Source organism: Primulina huaijiensis, unplaced genomic scaffold, assembly GCF_012295235.1.
Source record: "Primulina huaijiensis isolate GDHJ02 unplaced genomic scaffold, ASM1229523v2 scaffold43349, whole genome shotgun sequence".
NCBI classification, from domain to species: domain Eukaryota; kingdom Viridiplantae; phylum Streptophyta; class Magnoliopsida; order Lamiales; family Gesneriaceae; genus Primulina; species Primulina huaijiensis.
Window position 1 is genome coordinate 10,127 of NW_027360487.1, and position 27,742 is coordinate 37,868.

The following is a 27,742-nucleotide window of genomic DNA, read 5'->3' on the forward strand; positions in this document are numbered from 1 at the left end:
TCGACAATTTCTCGAATATACTCTTTAATTAGTCAATTTATTAGCTTCTATCATACCCCTAAGACAAGTAGCTAGTGTACGTGGAGTTTTTGTCAAAGTTTTATTTAGTATAATTAATTTAATTTAGTTGCACTCAATCGTAAGCCACCCATGGATTAGTGAATTGGAAACAACCAAAAAATTATTTAATCTGACATGAAAGACAATTTAATTAGTATCATTTGATTTAATAATGCCTTCATTGAAAATCATGTGATGGTCTCAATCAGATATAAGTAAATTAAAATAATTATTTTTTAATGAATGAGAATTTTATGCTTTACATTTAAATTTTGGGTAAATTACAAAGTTCCCTCCATCTGCACAGTATTTTTATCTTCATTAAATTATTGTATCTATTTTAAATTATTTTATATGTTGTCTCACTCAGAATTTAATAATCTATCGAGATCGGACTTGTAGTCCAGTGGTTTCACCCGTCAGATTAGTTGGCTCCCCGGGTTCGATCCTTCCTCTCGCATGTATTATAAAAAAAAAAAAAGAATTTAATAATCTATCTCGTCAAATTATAGAAAATATCTTGATATAATATCGGACATTATTAAAATTGATTACGTCTTTAGATAAATTTATAGATTTAATAGTGAGTTTGGTCAGCACACTTGTCGATTATTTAGGACAAGGCGTGCGTGCATGGCCCATCTCTTCCGGTCCATTTTTAAATCCCGCAAGTTCACACAGCTTCACTGCCAAGTGCCAAGAACACACGCTGACACACACAAGCACTAAAAAATCTCATTAAATCTACGAGTAATATCAATCGAAGATGAGAGCCAGCAACCACCTGATAGGATTCCTCAACTTCCTGACTTTCTTGCTTTCAATCCCGATCCTCGGCGGCGGGATATGGCTGAGCAGCCGCGCCAACAATACCGACTGCCTCAAGTTCCTGCAGTGGCCGCTCATCATCATCGGTGTCTCCATCATGGTGGTCTCACTCGCGGGATTCGCCGGCGCGTGCTACCGCAACACCTTCCTCATGTACTTCTACTTGTGGGCCATGTTCTTCATCATTGCCGCCCTCGTCGGGTTCATCATCTTCGCTTATGCTGTCACTGACAAGGGATCGGGTCAACCCGTCATGAACCGGGTCTACTTGGAGTACTACTTGGGGGATTATTCGGGCTGGTTGAAGGATCGCGTGGCGAGTGAGAGCTACTGGAGTAAGATTAGCTCTTGCATTAGGGATTCGCGTGCCTGCAAAAGGATCCGGAGGAATGTTGGGGGTTTCCTGGAGACTCCAGAAATGTTTTATATAAGAAAACTCAGCCCTATTGAGGTAACAAAAGCAAGAGAAATCTCAATATTTATATTGTATTGTATTTTTTTGTAATTTTGTTCAAGAAACAAGATATTTATTCTGGGATTTGATTATCAGCTTGGAAAAGTTACGAATTTCTAGTTGAGAGTGATGATTTTAAGTTGGTCAAGAAAATCGAGAACAAATGTTGTAATAGCATCTTTTAGTGCGCGGGGGCGGGGGGGATTGGAGTTTTCTAATCGCGGAACCCTCATTATCTTGAACTTTGTCATCATATGAAATTATGAAATTGTTTATTCACAGAAACAGAGTGGGAGATTGAAAAATTATAGTCCTTATCCGATGATGTGACATTTTTCTCTTTTATTCCTTGTCTTCTAATCAAATTATTGCTAAAGCAATTCATTGAGTTTTAGAAGATATCTCTTTCATGTGGACGTATGAACCGTCTTTCTACTTTGGTGAAAAGTTGTCAGCAAGTGTTGTGTGCTTATAAATTATTTTTTCTGTTTACATAGTTTTTTAAGTGATAAATATTTTTTTGCGGAGAAAGATTAGATATTGAATTGAAATTAGGAACATTAAACATGATTTTGAATAAGATTCTGTGTTTAAGTTGGATAATTAGTTGGCATTTTTAAAAGTTATGGTGTTTTATGAATTTTTTAGGATTTTTTAGATTACGGGTGATATTCTCATTTTTGGATCACATGATCGGCACCAAAGTGATTGTTGTAAACTGTCATCGTTATAATATAGTATAGATTTTTCTTGGTCGGGGAAGTTTTTAAAAAATTAGAAAGCACAGATGAATGAAAATTCTCAGTAACTTTCTCCATACTTTCCTGGAATGGTTTGACCAACAAATGGGTGCTTTTTTTTATATCTTAATCATAGTATGATTGTTGCCTTATTTTCTAAGTTTGAAGCTAGGCTGTACCCTAACATCACAAGTATTCTATGAGCTAGTGTGGTAGAATTATTAAATAGAATAGAATAGATTAATGATCAAATTATGCATATTGTGGGGATCATGGGTTCTACTGTGCAACGAACTTGTGGTAAATTATGCCAATCTTGTAACTACTATTATTCTTGAAAGCTGATCTAAACTGTTCATACACGGACTGATGGTTGTTGTAAAGATAATTGAAGTTCAACGCTAGCCCTTCCCCTGAGAAGCTGGCATCCGCAATAGGTAACCTAGACGACCATCGTTTTGACTGTATAGTATTTGTTACATGCACTTTCATTGAGTCCATGATGTACTGGACTTTAGTCTTGCTTATATTATGAGCTTTATCAATGTCATCGGCACTGACATAATGATAGCTTTTCTCGGTTGTCTGTGCTTTGTTTATTAACGAGAGCTTTATTATTAGGACTTCAACTTGATTGATTAGTCTGACTTAAAAAGACTAGTCTATGGAACTAAAAGAATCTGTCATATAAGTTATGACAAATGAGCTGATGCGATCGATTATTGCATTATCAGATAACATAATATCTTTAGTGTGATGTGAGTAAACTTGTCATACGTCATACTTGCTAGGATGATGCTGATCACTATGTTGATGTGGCTGAGAATTTGTGGTCCTTGTAAAAGAAATTTTGATTATGTCACCATAGGGGATTTCTTGATTTTGGAATCATTTTGTAATTTGATGAACGAGTCAAAAGTCTCATTCTTACTTAATTCACGATTCCCATGTTGATGTCATTGCTCGGATCTTTTGAAAAATTTTGGATAAATGAATGACATCACCTTTGTTCCATGGATTAAACAAAATCTTTGTAACAACGTACTCTTTAAGACTTATGGGCAGCTTCTTGAAAATCACTTTTTTGACAATGGTACTCGAATATAAATTTTCTTTTGCTTTTTTTTAGATATCAGTTTAAAATGTCTCACTTAATAAAGTGATCCGTGTGTCTATATATGTATCCAAGATAATGCTTCTCCTTGGCTTTCATATGCAGTCCGGATGTTGCAAACCTCCTACTTCATGTGGATTTGCGTACAACAACGAGACATTTTGGACCGACGGAGGAGGGCTAGCAGGAAACGACCCAGATTGCCAGCGATGGAGCAACGACCAGTCGCAACTTTGTTATGACTGTGACTCGTGTAAAGCTGGCGTGTTGGCAAGCCTTAAGAAGAGCTGGCGCAAGGTCTCTGTTATCAACATCGTCGTGTTAATTATCCTGGTTATTGTTTATGTGGTTGCCTGTGCAGCCTTTAGGCACAACAAACGAATGGACAATGACGAATCTTATGGCGAGGCTCGAATGGAGAAAGAAAGGCCCAGCAGAATACACTTTTAAGGAGTCAAGTTTGAATCACTGCTTGGGCTTGAATCAATATCTTCAGTATGTAGGGGATGAATATGGACTTGTTATTGATATGCTTTTTCTCTAAGTTTTAGTATTATTTGATTTGGCTGAAAAAAGGCTACCTGTATATTTTGTATTGTTTATGACCTTCCTTTCAATTTATGTATTTGAGTAGGAAAAAAAAAAATCAAACTTTCATGAACATAACAGCAAATCGTGGTTTACCGCCATCCTAATAAACAAGGGAATCGCATTTTGACAGGTCGATTCTCCCCACATCTGGCAGAATTAATAGCTAGCTATTCACGAAAGGTTATTGGTTCGTATTCGCAGCAGCACTCCTTTTGCTGAGGACAATATCGCGGAAGCTAACCCTCTGATATGTGCCAACTCACCGGGAGCTTTAATCTTTCTTTATTTTCAAGAAAGATTGCAAATTTCGATAGCAGCATCTTTTTGGCCATTTGAGTCATTATATTCTTTGTATCTCAAGATATTTAACGATGAGAAAGAATGCCAAAATCAAAATAATATTATTAATTGAATAAAGACTTTGTTCATAAAACCTAGGGCCAGGAATTCACTCTTTAACACTACCCACATCAATCAATTTTGAACTTGTGAGTAAATGATTCACATATCATCCAAATCTTCTTCGTCTTCCACTAAACAAGCCCGACCAAGTTTCTGCACACCAAACAAAGTTAACAGATCCAACGTTAGTCCGAAAATAATAACACTAACACAGATACACAATACAATATAAGTCAAACTCAAAATTGGTTAAAAGACTACTTGCAACTCATGCGTTAAAAGAATCAAGATTGCTTGGAAAACTGATTATCACCTTGTTTAACGAAGAGTCACTTTGTTTCTCTAGCTCCCGCATCATTTCCATCGAGAGCCCAAACCACTCATCGATCCAACCGAAACAATTTCGATGGCTTTCGAGGAAAAGTGCTCTTTCGCCCTGCAACAGCATGATTAAAACATCTTTTGACGAAATTGTTTTTCTTTTTAGAAAGAATGTGTAATTAGATCATAAACCCAAGAGTAGAGTCTTCAAGCTTATTAGGCACTCCACAATGTGGAACAAGAAAACATGGATTTCTAATAACAAGGTAAAATGAGGAATCAACGTCTGTTTATTTTATTTTTTCTGAGAAAAAAACACTTGCAGATCATCAAACAACCTTAGGTAGTAGTATTTGCAATAGCTTATTTTAATACATACAATTTCTAAACATTTCATTAGCTAGGAGCTTGAAAAAACTTAAAATAAGCTATTGCAAATACTACCTTAGTCTCAAGACACGTTTGAGATGAGGAAAGTAAAAAAAGTAACTGGGAATGCAAAATCATACCGCAAGTAAAGCTTGTTCGAGTCTACTACCGAAGCCCCAGTATGGGGCGTCTATTGTAACCAATTTGTATGCTGTCATAACTGGATTACACTGGTCCTGCATATCAAGAATAGCCCAGTCAATGAATCTCCACTACTTAGAACCTGTAGCAAAAATTATGCTTCATGTGTATAAACAAATTTTCACGGCATGATTTACACTTCCTGGAGATCAACGGAGAATCAACCAACTATATTAGGAATTTTCTGCTTCATCGAAAATAGAAACAGCCATAGCTGGATTATTTCCATTAGGAACTCAGATGGAAACACAAGAAACTTCATAGAAAAAAAAAATTTCGAAATAAACTCAGCTAGTGCAATGCAGTAGCTTCGTGGTAACTTGGTGTCCTTGCAACACGTTAATAGTTATATTTATGGAAGGAAAAAAAACCTCTTCTCTGATCACTCGATGACTGGGAATCAACAGGTGCTTGTATGATGAAAACATGGAAAAATTACTAAGCCATAGGCTCCAAACTTCAAAAGGAAATTCAGTACTATACGCAACCTTTTACCTAAGTTCATGAGTGATGCATTATTAATCTTTCCATGACAAAATTCTCAGCTCTTTTCTAAAAATTTAACTGGAAGCTTCTAATTCAAGAAAATGAAAGGCGGGAAACAGAGCGGTTTTGTATTGTACGTATCACCCACAACACTTAATTTAGATAGTGTTTGCAAATGCTTAAAAAAAGTTATTATGAATTTTTCCTCGACAAAGTTTTGCAAATTTGTAAAGGATTTGCAAATTTGTAAAGGATTTGCAAATTTGTAAAGGAAAAGTTCATAATTATTTTGTTTAAGTATTTGTCCACAATATATAAAATCCAAGTTTATGGATATCTGGAGTGGTGAAAATTTTCTTCTTTATCAGAAATGTTTTTACTAGACTATAATTTCCAGTTCACGAGAATATATACTATAAAACTAGCTACGGTGTAAGACCAACCATTTTCCGAACTGCTTTAAGTTCTACACCTTGGTTGAAAACAATAAAGCAAACGTATAAAATAAACATCCCAAATATATTACCAGGTTGTTGCACCTCATTTTTCTTCACTTACTTTTGTTCAGTTTGCTCTCTGGTGGGTTAAATATAACACACACAATAGGAAATTAATAAAATTTGCGATACAGAGGAGCTACCAACCTGCCATCCATCTAAAAGTGGACCGCGGCCAGTCCTTGCTGATTGGAATTGAGAAAAATCGAAATCGCTGCTTCCAATTACGAGACTCCAATAATCACTTGTATCATTGGCTATATCGATCATTTCTACTTGCCTGGTAGCTAGTTGCTCTTTTGAGAGACAATGAGCCTAATGGTTGATTATCACAAAAAAGAAAACGGGAATGAGGCACAACTTCATTCTGATTAATCAGGTATTAATAGTTTTTTTTCTCGCTGGCCAGATCAGAATCCAATCGTGTCATATAGAATGATGTCCAAACTTACATTTTCAGACAGCCCATTGTCCTCCTTGTGGATTGTTTCGATGGTCAGAATAAACCTCGAGAAATATGGGCACTGGGATAGATTTAAAAAAAACATTGATGAAAAACTTTATCCTCCTGCTAATGTGAAAAAGGGCAGAAAAAGTCACGGTATATTTACCTTGATAACTGATTCCAGAGGAGGGAAATTCGCACCGGCGGCCATTTAGAGAAACATAAAACTTTTAGGCAAAAGAAGAAATCGAGTAGACAACAGATTTTACAAATAAAGATACAAACAGAAATTGGAAAACCTGATTTGCATCTTGGGAATGCATTCCAGGCTTCTTCTTGCAAGATAAGAGCATCAGATGGAGCAAATGAGGTCAACCAAGAAGGAGCTTTGCTGGAGAGAATCAGGTGAATGAATAAAAAAAATGATTGAGAATCCAACATGATTCACGGTTATATCCATGGAAATTCAATTCTGAATTTCAAGACTGTTAAAGACCAGAAATAATTAACTTTTGCATACTAGAAATGTTAGTAAAACGGTGCTGACTACTAACGATCAATGCTAAAATGTGTTACCAGGTGACATCATAAGCAAAGATAATTAAACTATCATATTGAACAAAACTACAAGAAAACCATGGAAATAATGATTAAGCTGGCTCACTATTATGCTCTAAGTTCAAATAGAAGTCGCAAATTTTGTCAAGCCAAATAAGTAATCTTGATTTCTTGTTTGTGCTATAGTTAAGGTAAACCGCTAATGTTCTATGTTGTGGGAATAAATGAAATCAATGTTTTTTTAAAAAATTCAAAAACTAAAAACAAACTAAAATGATGAATTCTAGTGCTGTGGCCGTGCTTCAGGGCGATTTCCCAGACAAATTACTCCAAAACATATTGGCACACATAATCGGCATTCACCTCTTGAACATACTTCAACAAGCCTAGTACTCATTCTTACTCTTAACGATCACCAATACACCTTGACATCAAAATAACAAATAAACTGAAACTCAAAACGATATTGGTCAAATTAATTATATTGTTTAAATTACCGTTGTAGCCTATATATTTTGAATGTGTACTGACCCTTTCCCAATTCATCATCTTGAAAAGGTCTATTCTCCAATATCTCCACCCCTTCATCCCCTGAGGTGTTCTGTTGTTGCATTTTCATCACCATATACATCTGAGCTACTTGATACTGCAATCAAAACAGCAAAAATTAATAACAAGTGATTTATCTACCAATACACAGTCAAACTAGTCCTTATAATCATTTTACGTTCACCTCTTCCAATGACAAAGGCATAACAATTCGACTTTACGATGTACCCCAAGTTCAGAAAAATCCACTGGTTAAGGAAAAGAAAACAATCCAAAGAAATCATAAAAAACAATATCATGCCCATCAATTTTTGAGACAGCCCATCCCGAGTTTTGCTCAAAAATCTCGACTTTATTGCGTCAACCAGAAACTATCAACTTCACGGATCAAAATCAGTGAAAAATACCTTCCATTTCAAGGAAATTTCAATCCGTAAAAACCATGGAACTATGATTCAATGACAATCACCAACCGGGCCATGATAACATATACAAAAGCAAACACATAAACCATCTATTGCTTTCACAAAGCGGTAAAAAGGATACAACTCTTTCATTTGAACCATTTTCTTGATGACAATCCTCTGTTCTTTCAATCTCTTTCAAAAAGGAAAGGAATCACAACTTTTCACAGGTATATCAATATTATCAAATATAAAACGCAGGAGTTATATTTTCTTTTTAGAGAATTTGAGTTAGAAATATATTTCTGCAGCAAACGGTGGTGATTTGCGAGCTGCGAACGTGTCTTTTGCGTTGGTTTGGTGTACTTTTACTTTTCTTGGGAAGTCCAAGTGGCGGTTTCAAAGTTGACTGGCTGGCTGTCGAAGTCGAACGCGATGCGCGTACCGGTTAAGCACCCTGCCGGCTTTTCACACACGCCTACGAAGGTTCGTACAAGCCGAATTATATGATTTTTTTCATTTGCAATTGGACGAACATATTCTGTAGTGATCTAAAGGTTTAAACTACGTTTTGAATATTAACTCAGGTATATCACAGAGATTTTTACAGAGTCGAGTCGAGTCGAGCAGAGACGTATTGATTGTGGCAGGTTACATCACTTAAGCAGCTTGGGGAAAGGCATCCCCTGAACAACTGTTACATTCACAACTATCTGCTGCCATTAAAAACTCAAGAGATTAGCGATCTGTTTTTTAATCAATGTTTCCTTTCCTTTTTCTTTTCTTTTTCTCGTCTCAAACTGGTTTTAAAATTTTTAGAAGCACAAATTATGGGGATAGCTAAAAATATATTTTGATTGTTAAATTTATTGAAAATGATCATTTGATTAAATTAAATAGTGTTGATGTTATTTTTAAAATAAAAAAATAAAAATAATAATACATTAATTAATTAATTTGTGTGATTAATAATAATATTTAATTGAAAATATGATTAATAAATAAAAACTTTAAGGATATCTAAAATTACCGATAATTAAATGTATGCAAAAAAAAAAAAAAACTATAATTCATAGATAATACAAATGTGGGGAAAAAAATACTCTTGATAGTAACGTTTTTAAACTTATAAAACATATAAATTATAATCTTTAAAAATAATCATAATAAAAAAAAAGAAAAAGAAAAAGAATGGACGGTAAATGAATCAAACACGCAAAAAGGGATGAAATTGTGTTTATGGTAAAATGTGCGTCAATTAGTCCAAAATGATAACAAATGCATAAATTGCTGAAACTTATATCACCACTCGAGATGTTTGACGGACAAGTCCGAATTGGTCGAGTGATATTAGAGATGACAATGAGTTTAACTTAAACTCGATCTTGTATAAAAATAATTTCTTGCTTGAGACAGATTGGATCTAGTCAAGCGGATCCAATACGGGTCATGAGATTTAGTGACCCGTCTATCCTATCTGTCATTACATATATTAGTTGTCATGCATAATATGTATGGTCTATGGATAATAAAATACATAAATATAATTACAAAATCTGAAAAGCATTCATTTTAAAAAGTTAAAAAATATTTTATATTTCTATTTAATACGAAATTGTAGGTATGTATATTATCATTCATTACAGTACTAGATAAAGAAGAAGGGAAACCTTTTTTTTTATGAGTTGAATCAATAATAAAAATTAATTTTTATTTGTAAATAGATCGATCTACAGGTTACTCCACCCAGTCAATCGCGTATCTGTTAACTGAAAAAGCCTGAAGATATACAAAATTAATGCAATAAATCCATCGTGATTTCCAGTTCGGCTTCCATTTCACTCGTTTCCGCCAAAAGCACAGAAAAACGACATTAGATTCTTCCGTGGCAGTTGCAGCCACCACCGTCGCTGTTGCCGCCGCATAGTTGCAGCAAAAATATATGCCCTTACACACACAATCGAAGCCATTAAACTCGCAGCAAAGCTTCTATCTTTAACGAACCCGGCCGCCGAGTCTCATTAATTTGATCGAATTCAGATCTGTAGAGTTGGGGAAAGTGTCTGATTGTGATCCGATCAATATTGTAAGGCGTGTGTCTTGGCGGTTGATGTAAAATGGAGTACATAGACAATTTGCCAACCATGGATCTGATGCGGTCTGAGCAAATGACGTACGTGCAACTCATTATACCCGTCGAGTCGGCGCACCGGGCTGTCTCTTATCTTGGTCAACTCGGTCTCCTCCAATTCCGAGATGTACGTTTAGATCTCTTTCTTTCAATTCATGCGTGTGAATTTTTTTAACGTAAATTTTTGGTTGAGATTTGTCAGTCAAACTATTTAGTATTTACGTTCTTGTTATTATTTCGGGTTCTGATTCAATTCTCTGTCGGGCTCAAGTTGAGTTCTAAAAGAGTTTCATATTTTCTGGTGATTGTCAATATGAGTGGGAAACTGATGATTTTTATGCTTCATTCCGTAGATCAGTGGCAGTTGTCAGGCTGTCGTTATTATGGATCTTATTGTCATGAAAGTGGTATTGCATTATTAGTTGATCGAATGGGCATGTTGCGTGGTGATGTTGGTCTCTCACTTTTATCTTCTGGCTGCAAGTGATAACATTTAAACTCTCAATCGATGATTTAGTGTAGCTTCCACCTTCAGAAACGATCAAAACATAGATTTTCCTAAAAGATATTTTGGTGAAAGAAAAGCAGACTACGGGTCAAAACTTTCAGTTTGTAAATGTAAGTTGATTTAATTTCAAATGACATTTGTTTTTTACTTAATGTAAAGCACATATGAATATTATCTTCAAATTAAACGTCTTTGCTTGATTTAAGCCAACTTTGCTGTGTTGGTCCGATATTGCAACTAATGTCACCCCAGTTGATTTCAACTTAGGAAACATTATTGAGGTCCTTAAATATATACGGCATTTTTACACACTTGCATTGTTCGAGTGTTTGTGCTTATCCTTGACATTAAAACGAGGGCCAAGAAAAGGAAAAAATACACCAATTCTATCTTTGAGGATTTTTGTGCTAGAATGCCTTGTATGGAATAATAGTATTTATAATTTTCTCTGAAGTAGCTACCTGAAAAAAGTAACACGTATATTTCAGTGATGAGGTTTCAATGAAATGTGATGAGAAGAATAAGGACTGTGTGTGTCAAAATTGTTCGAGTGTTAGTGCTTATCCTTGACATTAAAACGAGGCCCAAGAAAAGGAAAAAATACCCTATTTCTATCTTTGAGGATTTTTGTGCTAGAATGCCTTGTATGGAATAATAACATTTATAATTTTCTCTGAAGTAGCTACCTGAAAAAAGTAACACGTATATTTCAGTGATGAGGTTTCAATGAAATACGATGAGAAGAATAGAGACAGTGTTTGTCTTTGACACATAAATAATGGTTAAAAAGGCTATGCTCCGCTGCGAGTGATACTCCATGTGGAACAAATTCCACCGGTTTCTCCAGACAAGTGGGGAGGATCTGATGGTTGCTGCCACAACATGAATAACACAACCCCAATAGGAACTGGCATAAAAAGGAGGAGAAAATCTCAATTCAATTAGGATTGGCTCTTCAGTATAATCAAAATCTTATGATTAAATGCCTTATGCTATTTGCATTTTTCTTTTAAGTACTGTATGTGTTAGGATAAGCGCAAATAAAAATAGTTGTGGCCCAACAATTGCTCTAATTTGTGGGCTCAAATGCCTGCCTTGGTCTTTATTTTTCATCAGTAAATGTGAATTTATATATCAAAAGGCTTCTGATTACAAAACACACCAGGCATACTCAGGTCATACATCATGTACCAAGGTTACTACATCAAAATGCAGCAAAACATCCTATACAAGAGGATCTAAGGAACTGATATAAATAACCAAGTCCTAAAACGAGATGCCTTGGTCTTTTTGTTTTTTTGAGTTTGAAATTATTCTTTTAAAAAAATTTAATGGTTCCATTATTTCCATTTTAATGCTACTTTATCTGTTCTTCAGTGACTAGTAGCATTTTATATGATTGTTAAGAAAGAAGCCTTTGAATGCTATTTGATTTATTTACACCAATATCTTTTATGGTGCATGGACGTAAGAATGTTTTTGGGTGCAATTTTATGGACATTCTGGTAAATTTGGTAACTTTTAATCATTTGATAGATATATATTCTAGCCGTACGGCATATAATTTTTTCCTGTGTTTGGCTAATATTTATCCAATGCACTCAATGGTATTAATCTGACTGGCAGTTAAATGATGATAGGAGCCCCTTCCAGAGGACATTTGTGATTCAGGTACTTGTTCTTTAAATGCTATATACTGCAGATTATATTAGCATCAAGAATATATTTTGCTATTTCAAAACTTTGATTGTTTTGTTTCGGGATAAAACAAAAACCTCTGAAATCTATCTTTCTTGTTCCTTAATTACACACCAGCTCAAAATGCAATTCAAATAGCTACGCTCACTTTTAATTTAGTTTTTTCCAACTACCTTATCATTTTTAGCCCAGTTACATATGTTGCGAGATCCGAAGGACAGCTGTGTGGTAATCAACTCTATAAAATTCTTTTTAAGCAATATTTCTAGTTCTGTTTACGATTTACATCCTTGGACATGGGGTTACATCTTGATACAGTCAACTGATGGTATTTAATACGTACGACAATTATGATTGTAGAAACTAGTGTATGATCTTTTGCACGTTGTGTGTATAAGTTGTTTATTGATCCACATGCTCAAATATGCTGCTTAATGCAACTTTTCACTGTATTTACAGACTTTCAGTTTTGATCTCTCTGAAACAAGTTGTTTGCAGTAAGATACTAGAATTTCCCAGAGATTGTGTCATGAAATTGCTGATTCGATATTTGTTTCGTTAGAGAAGCAGCACAAAGCCTTGAAAATTATACACTTACTTTCATTTGAGTCTGTCAGAATCCTTATGACACGTTTTAAGAATAGTTTCGAGAGTTGATGAGTCAAAGTTCTGTCTGATTGAAAATGGACTTACCCACTCTTTTATATATGAGAAGTTGAGAACCCATATTTCATGAGTTCTGTGCCAGTAATTTTCTAAGTTCATGTGCAGAAGTGATTATCTTATTTTACAGTAATTTTTGGCTAAATAGATTCTATTTTTGTTATTTTGTCCACAGGTTAAAAGATGCGCTGAGATGTCCCGTAAGTTGCGTTTTTTCAAAGATCAGATTCATAAAGCTGGTTTGTTGCCATCTCCTCATCCAGCTTCGCAACCTGATATTGAGTTAGAAGAACTAGAGGTCTTAATCTTTCTGTTTGACTTTCATGTTTATCTGATTACTGATAATATTTCAATTCTGGAAATATCATTCCTACTTTTTAATTTGAGTTTATTTTGAGCTATCTTGTCTCTCCTTTTATTTTAGATTCAACTTGCAGAGCATGAACATGAGTTAATTGAGATGAATTCCAATACAGAGAAACTGCAGCAAACATACAACGAGCTGCTTGAGTTCAGGATGGTATTGCAGAAGGTACAGGGACAAACTATTATTTTTTTATTTTCTTAGTGGTCTCTAAAAACATGACTATTTTATTCTAAAAAACACTATTATCTTATACTATAGACAACTTATATTTTTTAATTCCTCACACGCTACGTAAAAATTTAAATGTATATATTATAACCCTAACCCAACTCATTTTTTCGTGTGAATGGCATCATATCCATGATAAAGAAATTCTTTCAGAAAACAAAACCATATGTAAATCACATCATCACATGAAATGAATTGGCTTTTGTTGTAAAATAAATGTCTCCTTCAGTAAACAAAACCAGACGTGTCAAATTTTTTAATACAATCAATGCATTCTAGAGAACATATATGAGAAAATCCAGAAGTGAAACCAGACAATGCCGTGATTTTCCTTAATTTTTGACAATCCACAGTTCTCACACAAATAATGAAGAAAGTTAAATAGGCAAATATTTGTTGAATAAATGAGAGAAGAGTTTATATAAGCAGGGACATAAAGCACGAGCTGGAGAAGAAAAGAAGAAGGCATTATGTTTATTATCCTGGGTGTTGCGTGGTTGTGCTTTTAGTATTTTTTGTCAAAGAAAAGGCCCAATATTCATTTGACAGTTCTGTTAAATTAGTTATTGGAGCATTCCTCGTTATTCCATTATTTTTGGTTGAAAAGTTTATTTTCTTTTTTTCAGCCTTTGGACTGTATTACATTGTATCTTATATTACTGCATTCTGGGAATCTCTGGAGGTGAATCATATATGCTTTTTTTTAGATGAAGCGTGATATGATCATAGTATGTGCATAAGATGCTTTGACAGAACAGGAATGGGGACACATTTAAGAATATAGGACGCATCAGAATTTCCCATTTATGTTCTCCTAGACTTGTCCTGGTCTTTTACCAGATCTTGAACTATATTTGAAAGTGAAAATGTGCCATGTTCATTTTGTACCTTATATGTCATCCAATTGTCTCATTTATATGTTTTCATGGTAAATCCAGTCCGGAAACTTTCTTATCTCAAGTGGAAGCCAAGTTGATGCCCAAGAGACAGAATTAGTTGAAAATGTCCATACAGATATTAATTATGCAGATACGGCATCACTGCTTGAGCAGGTGACGTGAAATATGATTTTTTGTTACTGAAACTTTTTTTCTTCTCGAATCATTGCAGATGATACTCATATTGTTTTTTTAATGTTCAGGATTCGCAACCGGGACCATCAAATCAATCTGGTGTCAGATTTATAAGTGGAATTATCTCTAAATCTAAAGTTATGAGCTTTGAGAGGATGTTATTTCGCACAACAAGAGGCAATATGCTTTTCAATCAGGCACCAGCTGATGACCAAATCGTTGATCCTTCATCAAATGAGACGGTTGTTGCCATTCTTTGATATGTTCCAGGAAAATATTGCTTTTACTTTCTTGCGTGGTAGCAATATATTCAGGAGAAGTAGTTATTTTTCTCTCTCGAAATGAATAAAAAAAAATGATTTTTCCACATCAAATATGTTTCTCTTAAGCAACTGCCATATATCTTTATCTAGAGTGATATTTTACAAGTAATATAAAATTTAGTTTTAAATTTTGGATCATCTTTAATTTTGTAGTTCAAAACAAATTCTGAAAAATTGTAGTTGTTTCATCTGCAGGTTGAGAAAACAATTTTTGTTGTGTTCTTCTCAGGCGAGCAGGCAAGAACAAAAATCCTGAAAATTTGTGAAGCATTTGGTGCAAATTGCTACCCAGTTCCAGAAGACACCACCAAACGGAGACAAATAACACGAGAAGTATGTTGTTGAATAAATCACTTTGATCTTCTTTTTCATTGGGATATGAGAACTATTTTTGCTCTGCATTACAATGTAAGCGCAATAAGAAATTTTATTTCATCCAATGCCCATGTTGTGTATGTGACTATGTGTTACCATTCTATTGGCAATAGTAATAATCTGGAATGACTCGTAATTGTGGCACATTCTGTGTCCTTTACCAGAACATGTACTTATTAATTTACAAGTTTGTGCACTCTTAAGTACAAAATAAACAATGACTCAATTAAACAGTTAGTCTATTTTCCTAGAAATTTATATGTTTTCAACAAGCCACGTTTCCTTCATTTTTTGAAAACCTTATGTCTTTGTCATACTGCATATTCATTACCCTCAAATTGACATGAGCGTATTGGATCACTTCTACTGTTCAACTGCAGTGTTACAAAGCTTTAGAGACTCTCGAATTTGAGTGACATGCTTTAGTTTCTCCTTTCCAGGTTTTATCAGGCCTAGCTGAGTTGGAAACAACTTTGGAAGCCAGTCTGCGTCATCAGCATAAGGCCCTTACGTCCATTGGGTTTCACATTACAAAGTGGTTGAACATGGTAATTTAGTTTTTGACTTTTTTTGCTAATTTCAAACTTAATCATTGGCATCCAATTTTGGAGACCAAGTCCTTATCCTTAACTCCTCTTTCTAGGTTAGACGGGAAAAGTCTGTGTATGACACATTAAATATGCTGAATTTTGATGTCACGAAGAAGTGTCTGGTTGGCGAGGGTTGGTGTCCAATCTTTTCAAAACCGAAGGTACCTGCACTACTGTTTTATTTGTGCATTTCTGGATATATAACTGGAGTGACTACCATTTACTTTATTATACAAATTGAAAGTGTTAATCTATGGCATTGCAGATTCAGGAAGCTCTGCAACGTGCAACATTTGACAGTAATTCGCAAGTTGGTATAATATTTCATGTGATGGACTCCGTCGAGTTGCCTCCGACATACTTTAGGACCAATCATTTTACAAATGCATACCAAGAAATTGTAGATGCGTATGGGTAAGGCAGTACTTTTTTCCTTGTATCAAGTGGTGAAATGTATTTAATTTATGAGAAATCTCTCGATGAATTGTGCCTCTTGTTTTTGGTGCTCTTCACCATTTTATTGCTCATGCATTGCCGAGACTTTATTTAACAGAAAGTAGCAGAAATTGATTGAGCTTTGTTTAAGATCCTGGGGAAACTTATGGTTTTATCCAAAATATCATGGAGAATCTTCTCCCTAATCTATTAACTTCCATGTTGAATGTTTGGAATCTAAGGTACTTGTCTAAATGAATAGTGCTCCCTAGTCAACAGATTCCTAGTTTTGTGGACAAAGAAATTTACCTGCAAAACCCTTTTAATTTGGAAATAAAATATTACCGTTATAATCCATTTGGTCAATAGTTATTTTCTAATACTGAACGAATACTTTAGTTTGCATGATTTGGAGGTGTTCACAACTTTTGACACTTGATGAGTCTCTACCTTGCTCTAGTACCAGCCATTTAATTTGCTTCTGAGTGGGGTTCAGTAAGGCCCTTAATTTAACAGAAAAGAAAATTTGAGGGGTTGGTATGATATTCACACAAAGTTAGTATTGCTCTCTGAGGTCGAAGTTCTTTCATTTATCGACATTTTTGGATGGACACTGATATTATTAAGATTACAATGTAAATTTGATGTGATTTTTTTATCATATATATCCCAATATATTTCACCTATATATATGCATGATGTTTGTAATCTAAACTAAGAGACAACAGTATGAATTTTAGACCTCTGGCCATTGTTTCATGGCCAAACCTCGTAATTTTTTTCCTAGCAAGAATTTTTATTTTGGATATATTCCTGTGAGTTTTTTAAGCGTTTAGCTGTATAGTTGAACCAGGCACTGATAAAAATTTTGGTTTGCAGGGTTGCTAAATATAAGGAGGCAAATCCTGCAGTTTATACCATTATTACATTTCCATTTCTTTTTGCAGTGATGTTTGGGGATTGGGGTCATGGTATTTGTTTATTATTTGGAGCATTGTTCCTCAAAGCTTGTGAGAAGAAGCTTAGTTCTCAGGTAATTTGACTGTATATTTTTTTCTAGAGGTAATGGTTATGTCTTCTGCTCAATAAATCTCTACATGATGTGATTTTTATATTTCTGGGTTTTTATAAACGTAAAATTTAATGGCCTGCCTTCGTTCTGTCTTGTTTCAGAAATTTGTTTATATTGATGATGGAGAACGAGCTATTTTATTTGGGTTCTGAAATAGCTGGTTTGTGCAAATGTCACGATTTGGTTGATGTTGATGCGATGTTTCTTGGAGAATTTAATGTAGTAGATCACCTTTTCCATAAAATAGATTATTGTTTGTCACGAATATGTGAAAGCATAGTACGTTTCTGTTATAGTCATTGGGGAAGGAATTATGTTGTGATAGGGATCGTCTGAGGATGAATGCACTAGTGGTCCTGGGCCTATAAGATTATGACATCAGAAAAGTAATTAATGAATGTGAAACCTCAAATTGTATATCTGGAACAATACAATGCAAGGTATCAAAACTAACAGTTTCGTGGGTGGTATGAAGGTTTTATGAAATATTTTTGTGCTGCTAATGCGAAGTGTGTAGATTATATCTTGTCAAGAAAGTAGCATATTTTTCCATTTGGTGGAGAAGAATGGATTTGTTATTCATGGAAGGGTTGCATATTTCAGTTTATATCTGATGTTTGATTAATAGGCTTAGCTATCTCGAAAAATAACTTAAAAGTATTTTTATTGGAGTATTGTCAAATACTAATAATGTGAATGTTTCTTCCTTTTGTGACTCTTGTAAATATCAATACAGCAATAGTACAGGCCACAATTGTTCCTGGCCAAAAGTAGGAAAAGATGAATGACATAAGTGCTGTCCCATCAGATATTTTAGCTAGACCTTGTGATGGTTATTGCGTGCAAACATCAATTTTTTGGAATTAATTGAGTGTGTGTTCACCAATCTTCAGTTTAACATGTATTTTGTGGAATCTGTTACTCCACTTTACACTTTTTCATTGTCAATACTGTTTGTTCCATGTATAGAAAAAGCTTATGAACCTATTATTCTATCTGCTCAATGTTTATATCATTTCATTTTTCTTCTTCCGCTTCAAATCTGCTGCATAATTAAAATGTTTGTTCCATCAGAAACTTGGCAGCTTCATGGAGATGCTATTTGGTGGTCGATATGTTCTCCTTCTGATGTCTCTTTTTTCAATTTACTGTGGCGTGATATACAATGAATTCTTTTCCGTTCCGTTTCACATATTCGGCCACTCTGCATATGGATGCAGAGATGCTACTTGCAGGTAATGTAAATTATTACACATGTGATCACTGAGATATATATAAGATTGAGTAGAAAAAATGTACATGTTACTTCATTCTTCCTTTGTGGGTAATTTAAAAGTTCAAAATGAAGAAGAAAATAGTGGAAATTGGTAAAATAGTTTTTAAAAAAAAAGAATACACAGAGAACTAAAGAATGTTAAGGGATGCACAATGGGGAAAACAACCAAAAAACACGCTTCCTTGGGAAAGCAAAACTCTAGAAAGTTTGTTAGGCATGGTTGAATGTTACAGCCGAGGTCCATGGCTTGTTTCTTTTGACTCCCAGTTACTCACCATCATAACATGCATTTATGGCTAATATTTTATAGAAAATATTTGATAGAGTTTCCCCATGGTTGGACTACTCACCATCTTGAACACGTTATACAAAGTTCAATTGTTCGGAAAAAAAATATAAAAACAATACAATATCTCGTTGAGGAATCTATATTGATTCACAAAAAACTTATTCAAATTACCTGAATCATCATACGAAATTATTATAAATGGAAAAAACATTATTGAGTATCTATGTCATAAGAATAATAAGAATACTTATTGTAATTGCAAAAAAAAAGTAAATTTTTTATCCGAATGAAATAAAATAAGATTTTAAAAAAAATTACTGTTAATTAAGTGTGTTGATTAAAAATGTTGTGAAATGAATAATATAAATCATTATAATGAGAAAATTTCAGAAATTAAAAATTGTAATAAATAATTTACCTTGAATATGTTTAATTTTAATGACGTATTTCAATTGACTCGAGTCTAAAAGACAATGTTAGAAATTGAATTCGTGAATATTTTAATAAACTACCCAAACTAAAATAACAAGAAAACATGTATATTAGGGATAAATTTATTGTTTATGAGTAATATGACAAAATCTAATGCATATGAATGCAACTTCCTGATTCAATTTTTGTACGAAAAAAGTTAAATATATCATTATTAATAAAAAAAATCTTTGTACCCAACAAATAAAAAGTATCTGAATAAAAACTGACGAACACCCGTTCAAAAAAAAAACTGACGAACACACGTTAATTATACATAGATCAATCAAAGCAATACACACTAGATTAACACTAACATGATTATGTCCATTTTGATTGTTTTGTGAAATCGAAGTATATTAACTCATATAACTCAAAAAAGTTCAACACTTTCACATGAAAATGAAAATAATGATCATTGTCTACAAAAATTTATTTAATTGTAAAGCTTTAAATTGAAACTATACATTATTTAAATCTGTTTTTTTAAAATATAACCGAAGTCGGAAAACTTCCAAGTCTCCAAAGCAATATATATAATAAAAAGATTGAACCTCGAGACTCGAAATGTAATTATGTAATTATGAAATTAATTCGTCCAATAAAAACGAAAAAAGAAGAAAATTCAAAGTTAAATATCCGACAAATGACAAAATTACAAAAGTATGATATAACAGTAAAAGCAATACGTATAAGTGGATCGACTCATCAAGTTTCCGTTGAAATATGATTCATACAAGAAAAACATTTATCATTCATTGGTTATTAGCGGCACCCCGAAAACGCCCGGGTCAAAATATGACTTTCAAATTAAGTTTTGACTTAATGAATGCTGCCAAAGAGAGTGGTGATGTCAAGATTGAACTTCAAGATGAAACACTCGAATTAAACCGCCCTACCAAAACAAAGAAAGATAAAAAGTCAAACTTAAATAAGCAAATAACAAAATGACCATAGTGATACCAAAAAACAAAGATAAGGAATGAGAGCAATTTTGTAAACAAACAATGAAATCTCACACTTTTATAATAATAATAGACGACAGTTTTTTTGCTATGTTGCTAAGTTTGCATGAACATGAAGGTTTTATCGTTTGTCATCATGAAATTGATTCGGCCAATCAGGATTTAGCAAACAAGTGTGTATGATCTGTAGGTATTAAATTTTTTTTTAATCAAAAGATGCTTGGGCATTTTTTCACCTTTGGAAACATGGTAGATTGGGCTAGTTAAAGTAGTTTATGATCGTATCTGAATTGATGATGTTATTTGGTGGGATTCTCGTTACCCTCTGATATGTTTATACTTTCTCATTTGAATTCTCACCTTTTAATTTAATTGTCGTCTACGTTTTGTTCTGCATTTATTGTATTCGGGTGATATTACTATGCTTTAGTTCCTGTTTCTAAGGCTTTGGGATCATTACTAAGATGCTATTGATGCAGTATGTTTATAGTTCTTCGATGTCAGAAAGCTTGAATTTGCATATAAAATATTTGTCTTCTTCTGTTTACTTCTGTGGACGGTGGATCTGACACTGTTGTTCTATTACTCTACCTACAGTGATGCTTCTTCAGTTGGTTTAGTAAAATATCGAGATACATATCCATTTGGCGTGGATCCAAGTTGGCGTGGAAGTCGTTCCGAGCTGCCTTTCTTGAATTCTCTCAAGATGAAAATGTCAATTTTGTTTGGTGTCGCACAGATGAATCTGGGAATTATTCTAAGTTATTTCAATGCACGCTACTTTTCCAACTCCCTTGATATTAAGTGTGTTATCTTTCTATTCTCTTATACTTTTTAATATCTTAGCATTCCTTTTGGGACTTATTTATTCTTCTTTTTCAGGTATCAGTTTGTACCACAAATGATCTTCCTAAACGGCCTTTTTGGTTATCTTTCTCTTCTCATCATAATCAAATGGTGTACTGGTTCTCAAGCGGACCTTTACCACGTAATGATATACATGTTCTTAAGTCCTTTAGAAGATTTGGGAGAAAATCAGCTGTTCAGGGGTCAGGGAGTACTTCAGGTATCGATCCTTTTTTAATATTTGTGGTGGTTATGATGTCATACTTGCATGCTCAAATGTGTGAACACGTGCATAAACTTTTCAGGTCATATTGCTACTTCTTGCCATTGTTGCTGTGCCATGGATGCTCTTTCCCAAACCTTTTATTTTAAGGAGGCTTCATACTGAGGTACCATCTATTTCCATGGCTGTTTTTTTTCTTTGAAGTGTATTAGTTCTCTTTCTTTCATGTTATCCATGCTGGAAACAGTCAAATTTTTGTTGGCTTCTATAATTCCTCTAAACACACACCCTTTTTGGCATTTAGAACTTCTGATGTCATAAGATTTTAAGATTCTTGTCCTACTCACACAGTTATGTGGTTGTACATGTACTTTATTTCCCCCCCAAAACCGCAGCTCTTTGTAATTTTATTACTGAAAGTTCCTTTGTTTGAAGTTCTTTTCTGAGCTTCTTTACATCATGATAGTTAAATGATACATTGCGCCAATGCATGTATTCAAGTTCCACTAATCTTGGCATATAACTATCGAATTCAGGTCATTATTGTATAGAAATTAGGGTCGAAACAGTGGGTCAGTATCTACTTGCCATTTATGCAACTGTTTCAGAAACTGATTGAAGAATTCAGATCATGAATGCTGTTTCATCTTACTTTTGTGTCAATAAAGTGGAACCACGTGTTTTTTCGATCACTCTTATTATTTTTCCATCAAATCTGGAACATAAGTGTCAAGAATTTCCCGACAAGAAATTTATCTCTTATTATATGTAATTAGAAATAAATTTGTATGTCCAATATTAGAACTGTCCTTTAAATAACGTAGTAGCAGTGACTGCTCTGTATGACAGTATGAGTCAGGATGTAACAACAGTAGCAGGAAACAAAATAATTGTTTGTGTAATCTTGAAACCTTAGAACCACTGATTAACTAGGCCATTTTCATGTGTATATCTAAGAGGTTTCAAGGTCGGACATATGGTATTCTTGGAACCTCTGACGTGCATACTGATGAAGAACCTGATTCTGCAAGGCAACCACGCCATGAGGAGTTCAACTTCAGTGAGGTCTTTGTGCACCAAATGATACATTCTATTGAGTTTGTGCTTGGTGCAGTTTCTAATACTGCATCGTATCTCCGGCTATGGGCACTGAGGTTAGAGAACTTTTTAACATGCAGCTCTGGACATTTTTATTCATGGCTCAGTTCATCTTGTGATTTTATATTCTTTGTTACAGTTTGGCCCATTCAGAATTGTCGACTGTTTTCTACGAGAAAGTGTTGCTTCTTGCTTGGGGGTAAGTTTCTGCTACTTTACACCACACCTCATGTTTTCTGCCTCGGTTTGAATTTAACTCGAGTTAGAATTTTTACTCTTAGACATGCTGAATAAACCCTCCTAGCATAATTTTCAACTCCAGCTGTTTTTATGTTTTGTCAACTGGTACTGATACAGTCAACCTCTATTTATTTTATAATCCCAATGAGGCATACATCTGAAGACTGAGTTGCTAAAATTTTAATCTGATAGTGTTTTGTTGGATTACATCAATTTCGGTGTTTATGATCTTCTCATCACGTTTCTGTGTAGAACATAAGATGGTCATGCACAAACAAAAGTACATGGGATCCTTATATTGTGTGCAAGAAACAGTTGATTAGCTAGTGACGATTTCAGTTAGTATTTTTTTACTTTTCTTCCAATGCAGATTAGCAATTTTATATCTACTCGTACGAAAATGTTATCTTTCCCTTGATCGATTGTATCTTACTGTTATGAGCTTATTGCGGGAGAATACTGAAAGAAAAAACAAAGATCACTCCAATGTCATGGCTGGCGGATTGCATATGCTTGCATTGTGCTACTAGATGAATTTGAAATGCACACGAAATGCATCAACTTATTTCGTTTTTACCCCGCTTTTTCCTTTTCTATTAATACGTCCAGGGTTTCAGAGATTTGTATGTCGTAGACTTAAACATCCTCTTGATCTTTGCTCTGCATTTGGCTGCACCTGTCAATATTACTGTTTTTCATATTCTCTGGTAAGTAAAATGTTGGGTTCTGTAGAGGACATTTGTTTTTATCAGGGGCATTATTTTGGGATGCAGCCCTAATATACCAATTGCTGGTCAGATGTTAAATATGCGGTGTTGTTTTTGACTTTTGGATGAAATTGAAATGTTCAGTGTCATATTTAGGTCACATGATGTATAGTATTGTGGAATCCTCGTGCCAAATACTATTTTCTCTGTATACAAGAGGTTGCTCGCTTGATCTGGTATAAAGCTGTAGAATCGTTGAGTAGCGTTCCTTATAGCTTAAAATCTTACTCTCATTCATGCATATCAATGCAGGTACGAGAATATTATCATTCGTTTGGTGGGCCTGGCAGTTTTTGCATTCGCAACAGCTTTTATACTACTCATGATGGAGACTCTTAGTGCTTTCCTCCATGCTTTGCGTCTTCATTGGGTGGAGTTTCAAAACAAGTTCTACAATGGTGATGGCTACAAATTTAGGCCTTTTTCTTTTGCTGCATTAGGTGATGATGATGAATAGTACATTGTGTTCTTGGGGTTTTAACAGATTTTGAGGAAATAGAAAGGTAAGCGAAAGTTTTGCGGTGGCTACAGGGCATAGTTTTGAATTTTCCTTTTCTCATTCCTTACCAAGAGGGATTAGGATTGGGTTGTTGTAGATGACCCCTTCTTTTGTATATGCAGAGAATCTTCACCTTTTCTGTCTCGGAGCCTGCGACATTTTTACAATCTTTAAACTCGAAAACCACTAATGTTAAGATAATTGTAGGCTCGATTGACACAATTCTTTTGTAATAATGGGTCTTATTTCGAATTAGTCGGCGTAAAGAAACTGTTCAGGTGAATCGCGGGGCTTGATGTGGTATATTTCGAGAATTATGATAACTGGATATGGGTTAGAAATCTAACTGGTGTTTTTATGACATTTTAGATTTAAAATTTTTCTTGGCAAAACCAACTAGCTGATAACTCTTATCTCATAGTTTTCAAAATATTCTTTTTCCGTACGTTTGGTGTATTGCCAATAACTCTTTATCCTTTGTGTATCGAAATTTGTTGGAGTCAAATTTTAGAAGAATCTATTCAACAATTGTGGTTCTACAGTCAATTTTAGGTTAGATGCAATTAAGTTCCATCCAAATCGAATGTTTAACACGGTCCAACACATTATCATTTACCTTTTCGGATCAACGTTATTATTATTTTAAAATATCTAAATATTGGAAGTTGAGCAACCAACCTTTGCTATTAACTTTGACATTCCAAGCATGAATATAAGCCAGAAAAGGATGACGAAAGAGCAAAATTATGCGGTAAAGATATGAAAACTTGGTATACAAAAGCATTATGTTAGCGATAACATGTTTGAACTTACATGCACTCTGTACATAGGAAAAATTTAATTTAACAAGCCGATAAAAATAAAACAATAGCAATAAAAAGCCACAAGCCGTTAAAGATTAAAAAGAATAATAATATTTATAATCTCCCATTCAACACCAAAAAAAAAAAAAAGAAAAGAAAACTTGCACAAGTACCAAACCTAGTCCAAGCAAAAAAATATCATCATAGGCTGCTTCGAATCAAACGAATTTAACGCCATTTGTCCAAGAAACCAAGCACTTTACTTCATAGCTTCAGTCTCCAGAAATTCTTGAAGTTACATAGCTACCATGTATTTGATAACTCATCAAAATATTATTTTTGAGCATTGCAATAGCATACAGTATAATGGTAGACGAAATATTTGTGTTAGGCGTAGATTTGATTTAGCTCCAAAGCTTCTTGATATATCAACTCCTTGATCTGCTCTTCTGTCAAGGGTTGCCGCTCGAAATCGAAACAGAATGACTCAGGGCATGCTGGTTCGTCTGATATATCGTGTAATCTTGCAAAGTAAGGATGTTCCAAAGCTTCTTCAACTGCACAGAAGTATCACAACAACACGATCATGAGTATATAACTGAATTAGCAGAAATACTGGAGATTTACTAATCAAACTTGAAGAATAAATATCGTGAAAATTACCTGTAATTCTCTTAGTTGGGTTGATTGTTAGCATTTTATCAACTAGATCAATGGCCAGGGGATTTACATGTGGAAAAACTTTTGCAAGATTCTGACGAGGATGTCGTGGAAGTTGCCTTATGTATCTCCTCGCATCCTCACTTCTGTTGGAATCTAGATCAGAGTCGGTGGGCGTGCCAAGAAGCTGTAACAGTTTTTGAATATCATTAATTGTCCCAAAAACCAATGTCTCTTTTACAAGCTAAGGAAAAGAATCCCAAGTTCTTTTTTTCAAACAAAAAATCCCTTCTTCTAAATTTACTGATGTAAATAAATAGTTTGACTCCGACATGATACTCAGTTCTAGGAACCAATGCTGCATTACCGACTCATCGCGCTAACTAGTTGTATTGAAAAGCGCTTAGGTTGCACACAAGACAAGATCAAAATAAGAATCAACAACCAAAGCAACACGCAGCAAATAATCAAGTTTTTAAAGCTCCATCCATAGTTGAAATCCTTTATTTTTAGCTTCATATCGTACCTCTGTCATTAACTTCAGTTGATGCACGTGATCTTTCCCAGCAAACAAAGGCTTTCGATTCATCATTTCCATGAAAATGCAGGCAACAGACCACACGTCTATTGCAGCGGTATATTCAGAAGAATTCAACAACAATTCTGGTGCCCTGTACCATCTAGTCACCACATATTCAGTCATGAACTCATTCTCCGTGTTAGGCCGTGCAAGGCCGAAATCACATATCTTTAGATCACAATTAGCATTCAGAAGTAGGTTGCTCGGTTTCAAATCCCGATGGATCACGTGTGCCGAATGTATGTACTTTAATCCTCGGAGGATCTGATACATGAAGTACTGAAAAAGTAGGCCAAATGGTAACATTTATGTTAGAATTAGCTCGTATTCTTGATATTCAAATGCTCGACAAGGAAAATTTGAATGCATTAATTGCTACCTGGCAGTGTTCCTCTGATAAGCTCTGATTAGACCGAATTATTTGGTGAAGATCGGTGTCCATTAGCTCGGTGGCAATGTATACATCAGAAAATTGGCTTCTTAATGGAGGTGGAACAACATCTCTAATAGCAATGACCTGTGATAAAAATTTCTTTAGTATCCTGAGATAAATGAATCTCTGTGTCGGATTCATTTAACATAAGCGGGAATTCGATATTCAAGGCATGTACATGTTATTCCAATAGAAATAAGTTCTTGGCACCACTTTAATGAAATAAATATATATACAGCCAGAGTTCAAACTCAAAATCAAAATTTATGAGTTGAAACCCAAAAAAAAAATACTAACATTTTCATGATCCAAGTGTCGTAGAAGCTTAATCTCACGCAGAGTCCTCTTGGCATCCATATAATTATCAAAAGCATTTGCAATCTTCTTGATCGCCACCATCTCATTAGTCTCTATGTTCCTAACCGAGCTTTAACAAAGAAAAGAAGACAACAATCAATCAAAACTAATTCGAAACCATCGATTCCAGTAACACGACTAAATTCTTCGTTCCTCCATGTTATCAATCTATCCATAGAAACATAATAATAGAAATAAGAAGCATAAACGCTAACAAAATCAAACTTTTGCCCTCTTCATTTCATCGATTGTAATCCAGTAGGCAGTATCACATATGAGATTATTTTATAAAACAGCAATTTCTTGAACAAAAATCTTGCCTCCACGCCACCAAAAAAAAAACACAGATATTACTTACCAAACTATCCCGTACGCGCCGCGACCAATGGGAATGATGGGAGGGCGATATTTATTGGTGATCTCAAACTTACTGCCAAATATATCATACTGTATATAGTTCCCTCCGTGCGTTGCCACCGCCGGGAAATCTAGGTACTGGCCGCCGGCAGCTCCAAAATCAGCCATTTTTTGTCAATAACTATGTATATATCAACCCTTTTCGAAGAGCTTTATGCCTCTGAATGTGAGTATAGATAGGGCTTATTTATACATACAGAAGGATTCAAATTAGGGGAGGTGCATGGCAGTAGTGAGGAAGGAGAGAAGAAGAAGACTGCTGTTAGTGTGTAGGCTGTGTTAGCTGAAAGGAATATCCTATCCTGACAGCCGCCGTTGATCCGACGGCTGAGTTTA

General features: G+C 34.5%; 4 protein-coding genes across 8 annotated transcripts; 2 read left to right on the top strand and 2 right to left on the bottom strand.

Annotated features, from left to right (window-relative positions):
* Positions 1 to 685: 685 nt before the first annotated feature.
* On the top strand, positions 686 to 3,847 carry LOC140970094 (tetraspanin-3-like). The gene is made up of 2 exons (XM_073431665.1): positions 686 to 1,339; positions 3,302 to 3,847. Exons 1-2 carry the CDS (start codon positions 827 to 829, stop codon positions 3,644 to 3,646), a joined length of 858 nt encoding a protein of 285 aa, XP_073287766.1. The 5' UTR covers positions 686 to 826; the 3' UTR covers positions 3,647 to 3,847.
* A 322-nt stretch (positions 3,848 to 4,169) lies between these two features.
* LOC140970095 (uncharacterized) lies at positions 4,170 to 8,551 on the bottom strand. The gene is made up of 10 exons (XM_073431666.1): positions 8,162 to 8,551; positions 7,800 to 7,830; positions 7,564 to 7,712; positions 6,808 to 6,899; positions 6,675 to 6,682; positions 6,516 to 6,587; positions 6,211 to 6,378; positions 5,020 to 5,115; positions 4,503 to 4,625; positions 4,170 to 4,342 (listed from the first exon to the last, which is right to left on the bottom strand). Exons 1-10 carry the CDS (start codon positions 8,179 to 8,181, stop codon positions 4,289 to 4,291), a joined length of 813 nt encoding a protein of 270 aa, XP_073287767.1. The 5' UTR covers positions 8,182 to 8,551; the 3' UTR covers positions 4,170 to 4,288.
* A 1,205-nt stretch (positions 8,552 to 9,756) lies between these two features.
* Positions 9,757 to 24,411, top strand: LOC140970093 (V-type proton ATPase subunit a1-like). 5 transcript variants are annotated; one of them, XM_073431662.1, is made up of 19 exons: positions 9,757 to 10,277; positions 12,285 to 12,329; positions 13,195 to 13,317; positions 13,444 to 13,551; positions 14,553 to 14,666; positions 14,756 to 14,929; positions 15,206 to 15,343; positions 15,826 to 15,933; positions 16,029 to 16,136; positions 16,241 to 16,389; positions 17,290 to 17,443; positions 18,557 to 18,717; positions 21,081 to 21,287; positions 21,366 to 21,549; positions 21,635 to 21,718; positions 22,510 to 22,706; positions 22,790 to 22,849; positions 23,910 to 24,160; positions 24,279 to 24,411. In XM_073431662.1, exons 1-18 carry the CDS (start codon positions 10,137 to 10,139, stop codon positions 24,112 to 24,114), a joined length of 2,460 nt encoding a protein of 819 aa, XP_073287763.1. In that variant the 5' UTR covers positions 9,757 to 10,136; the 3' UTR covers positions 24,115 to 24,160; positions 24,279 to 24,411. The 5 variants fall into 5 exon arrangements, 4 of the variants coding, with proteins under 4 accessions (XP_073287763.1, XP_073287762.1, XP_073287764.1 ...); XM_073431663.1 differs by adding an exon at positions 11,372 to 11,616 and having other exon boundaries at positions 10,140 to 10,277; positions 23,910 to 24,411; XM_073431664.1 differs by adding an exon at positions 11,372 to 11,616 and having other exon boundaries at positions 10,140 to 10,277; positions 13,457 to 13,551; positions 23,910 to 24,411.
* Positions 24,412 to 24,929: 518 nt separating this feature from the next.
* LOC140970106 (mitogen-activated protein kinase 3-like) lies at positions 24,930 to 27,642 on the bottom strand. The gene is made up of 6 exons (XM_073431684.1): positions 27,348 to 27,642; positions 26,930 to 27,059; positions 26,579 to 26,716; positions 26,146 to 26,478; positions 25,623 to 25,806; positions 24,930 to 25,516 (listed from the first exon to the last, which is right to left on the bottom strand). The coding sequence occupies exons 1-6, from the start codon at positions 27,512 to 27,514 to the stop codon at positions 25,347 to 25,349; spliced, it is 1,122 nt and encodes a 373-aa protein (XP_073287785.1). The 5' UTR covers positions 27,515 to 27,642; the 3' UTR covers positions 24,930 to 25,346.
* Between the last annotated feature and the right edge of the window lie 100 nt (positions 27,643 to 27,742).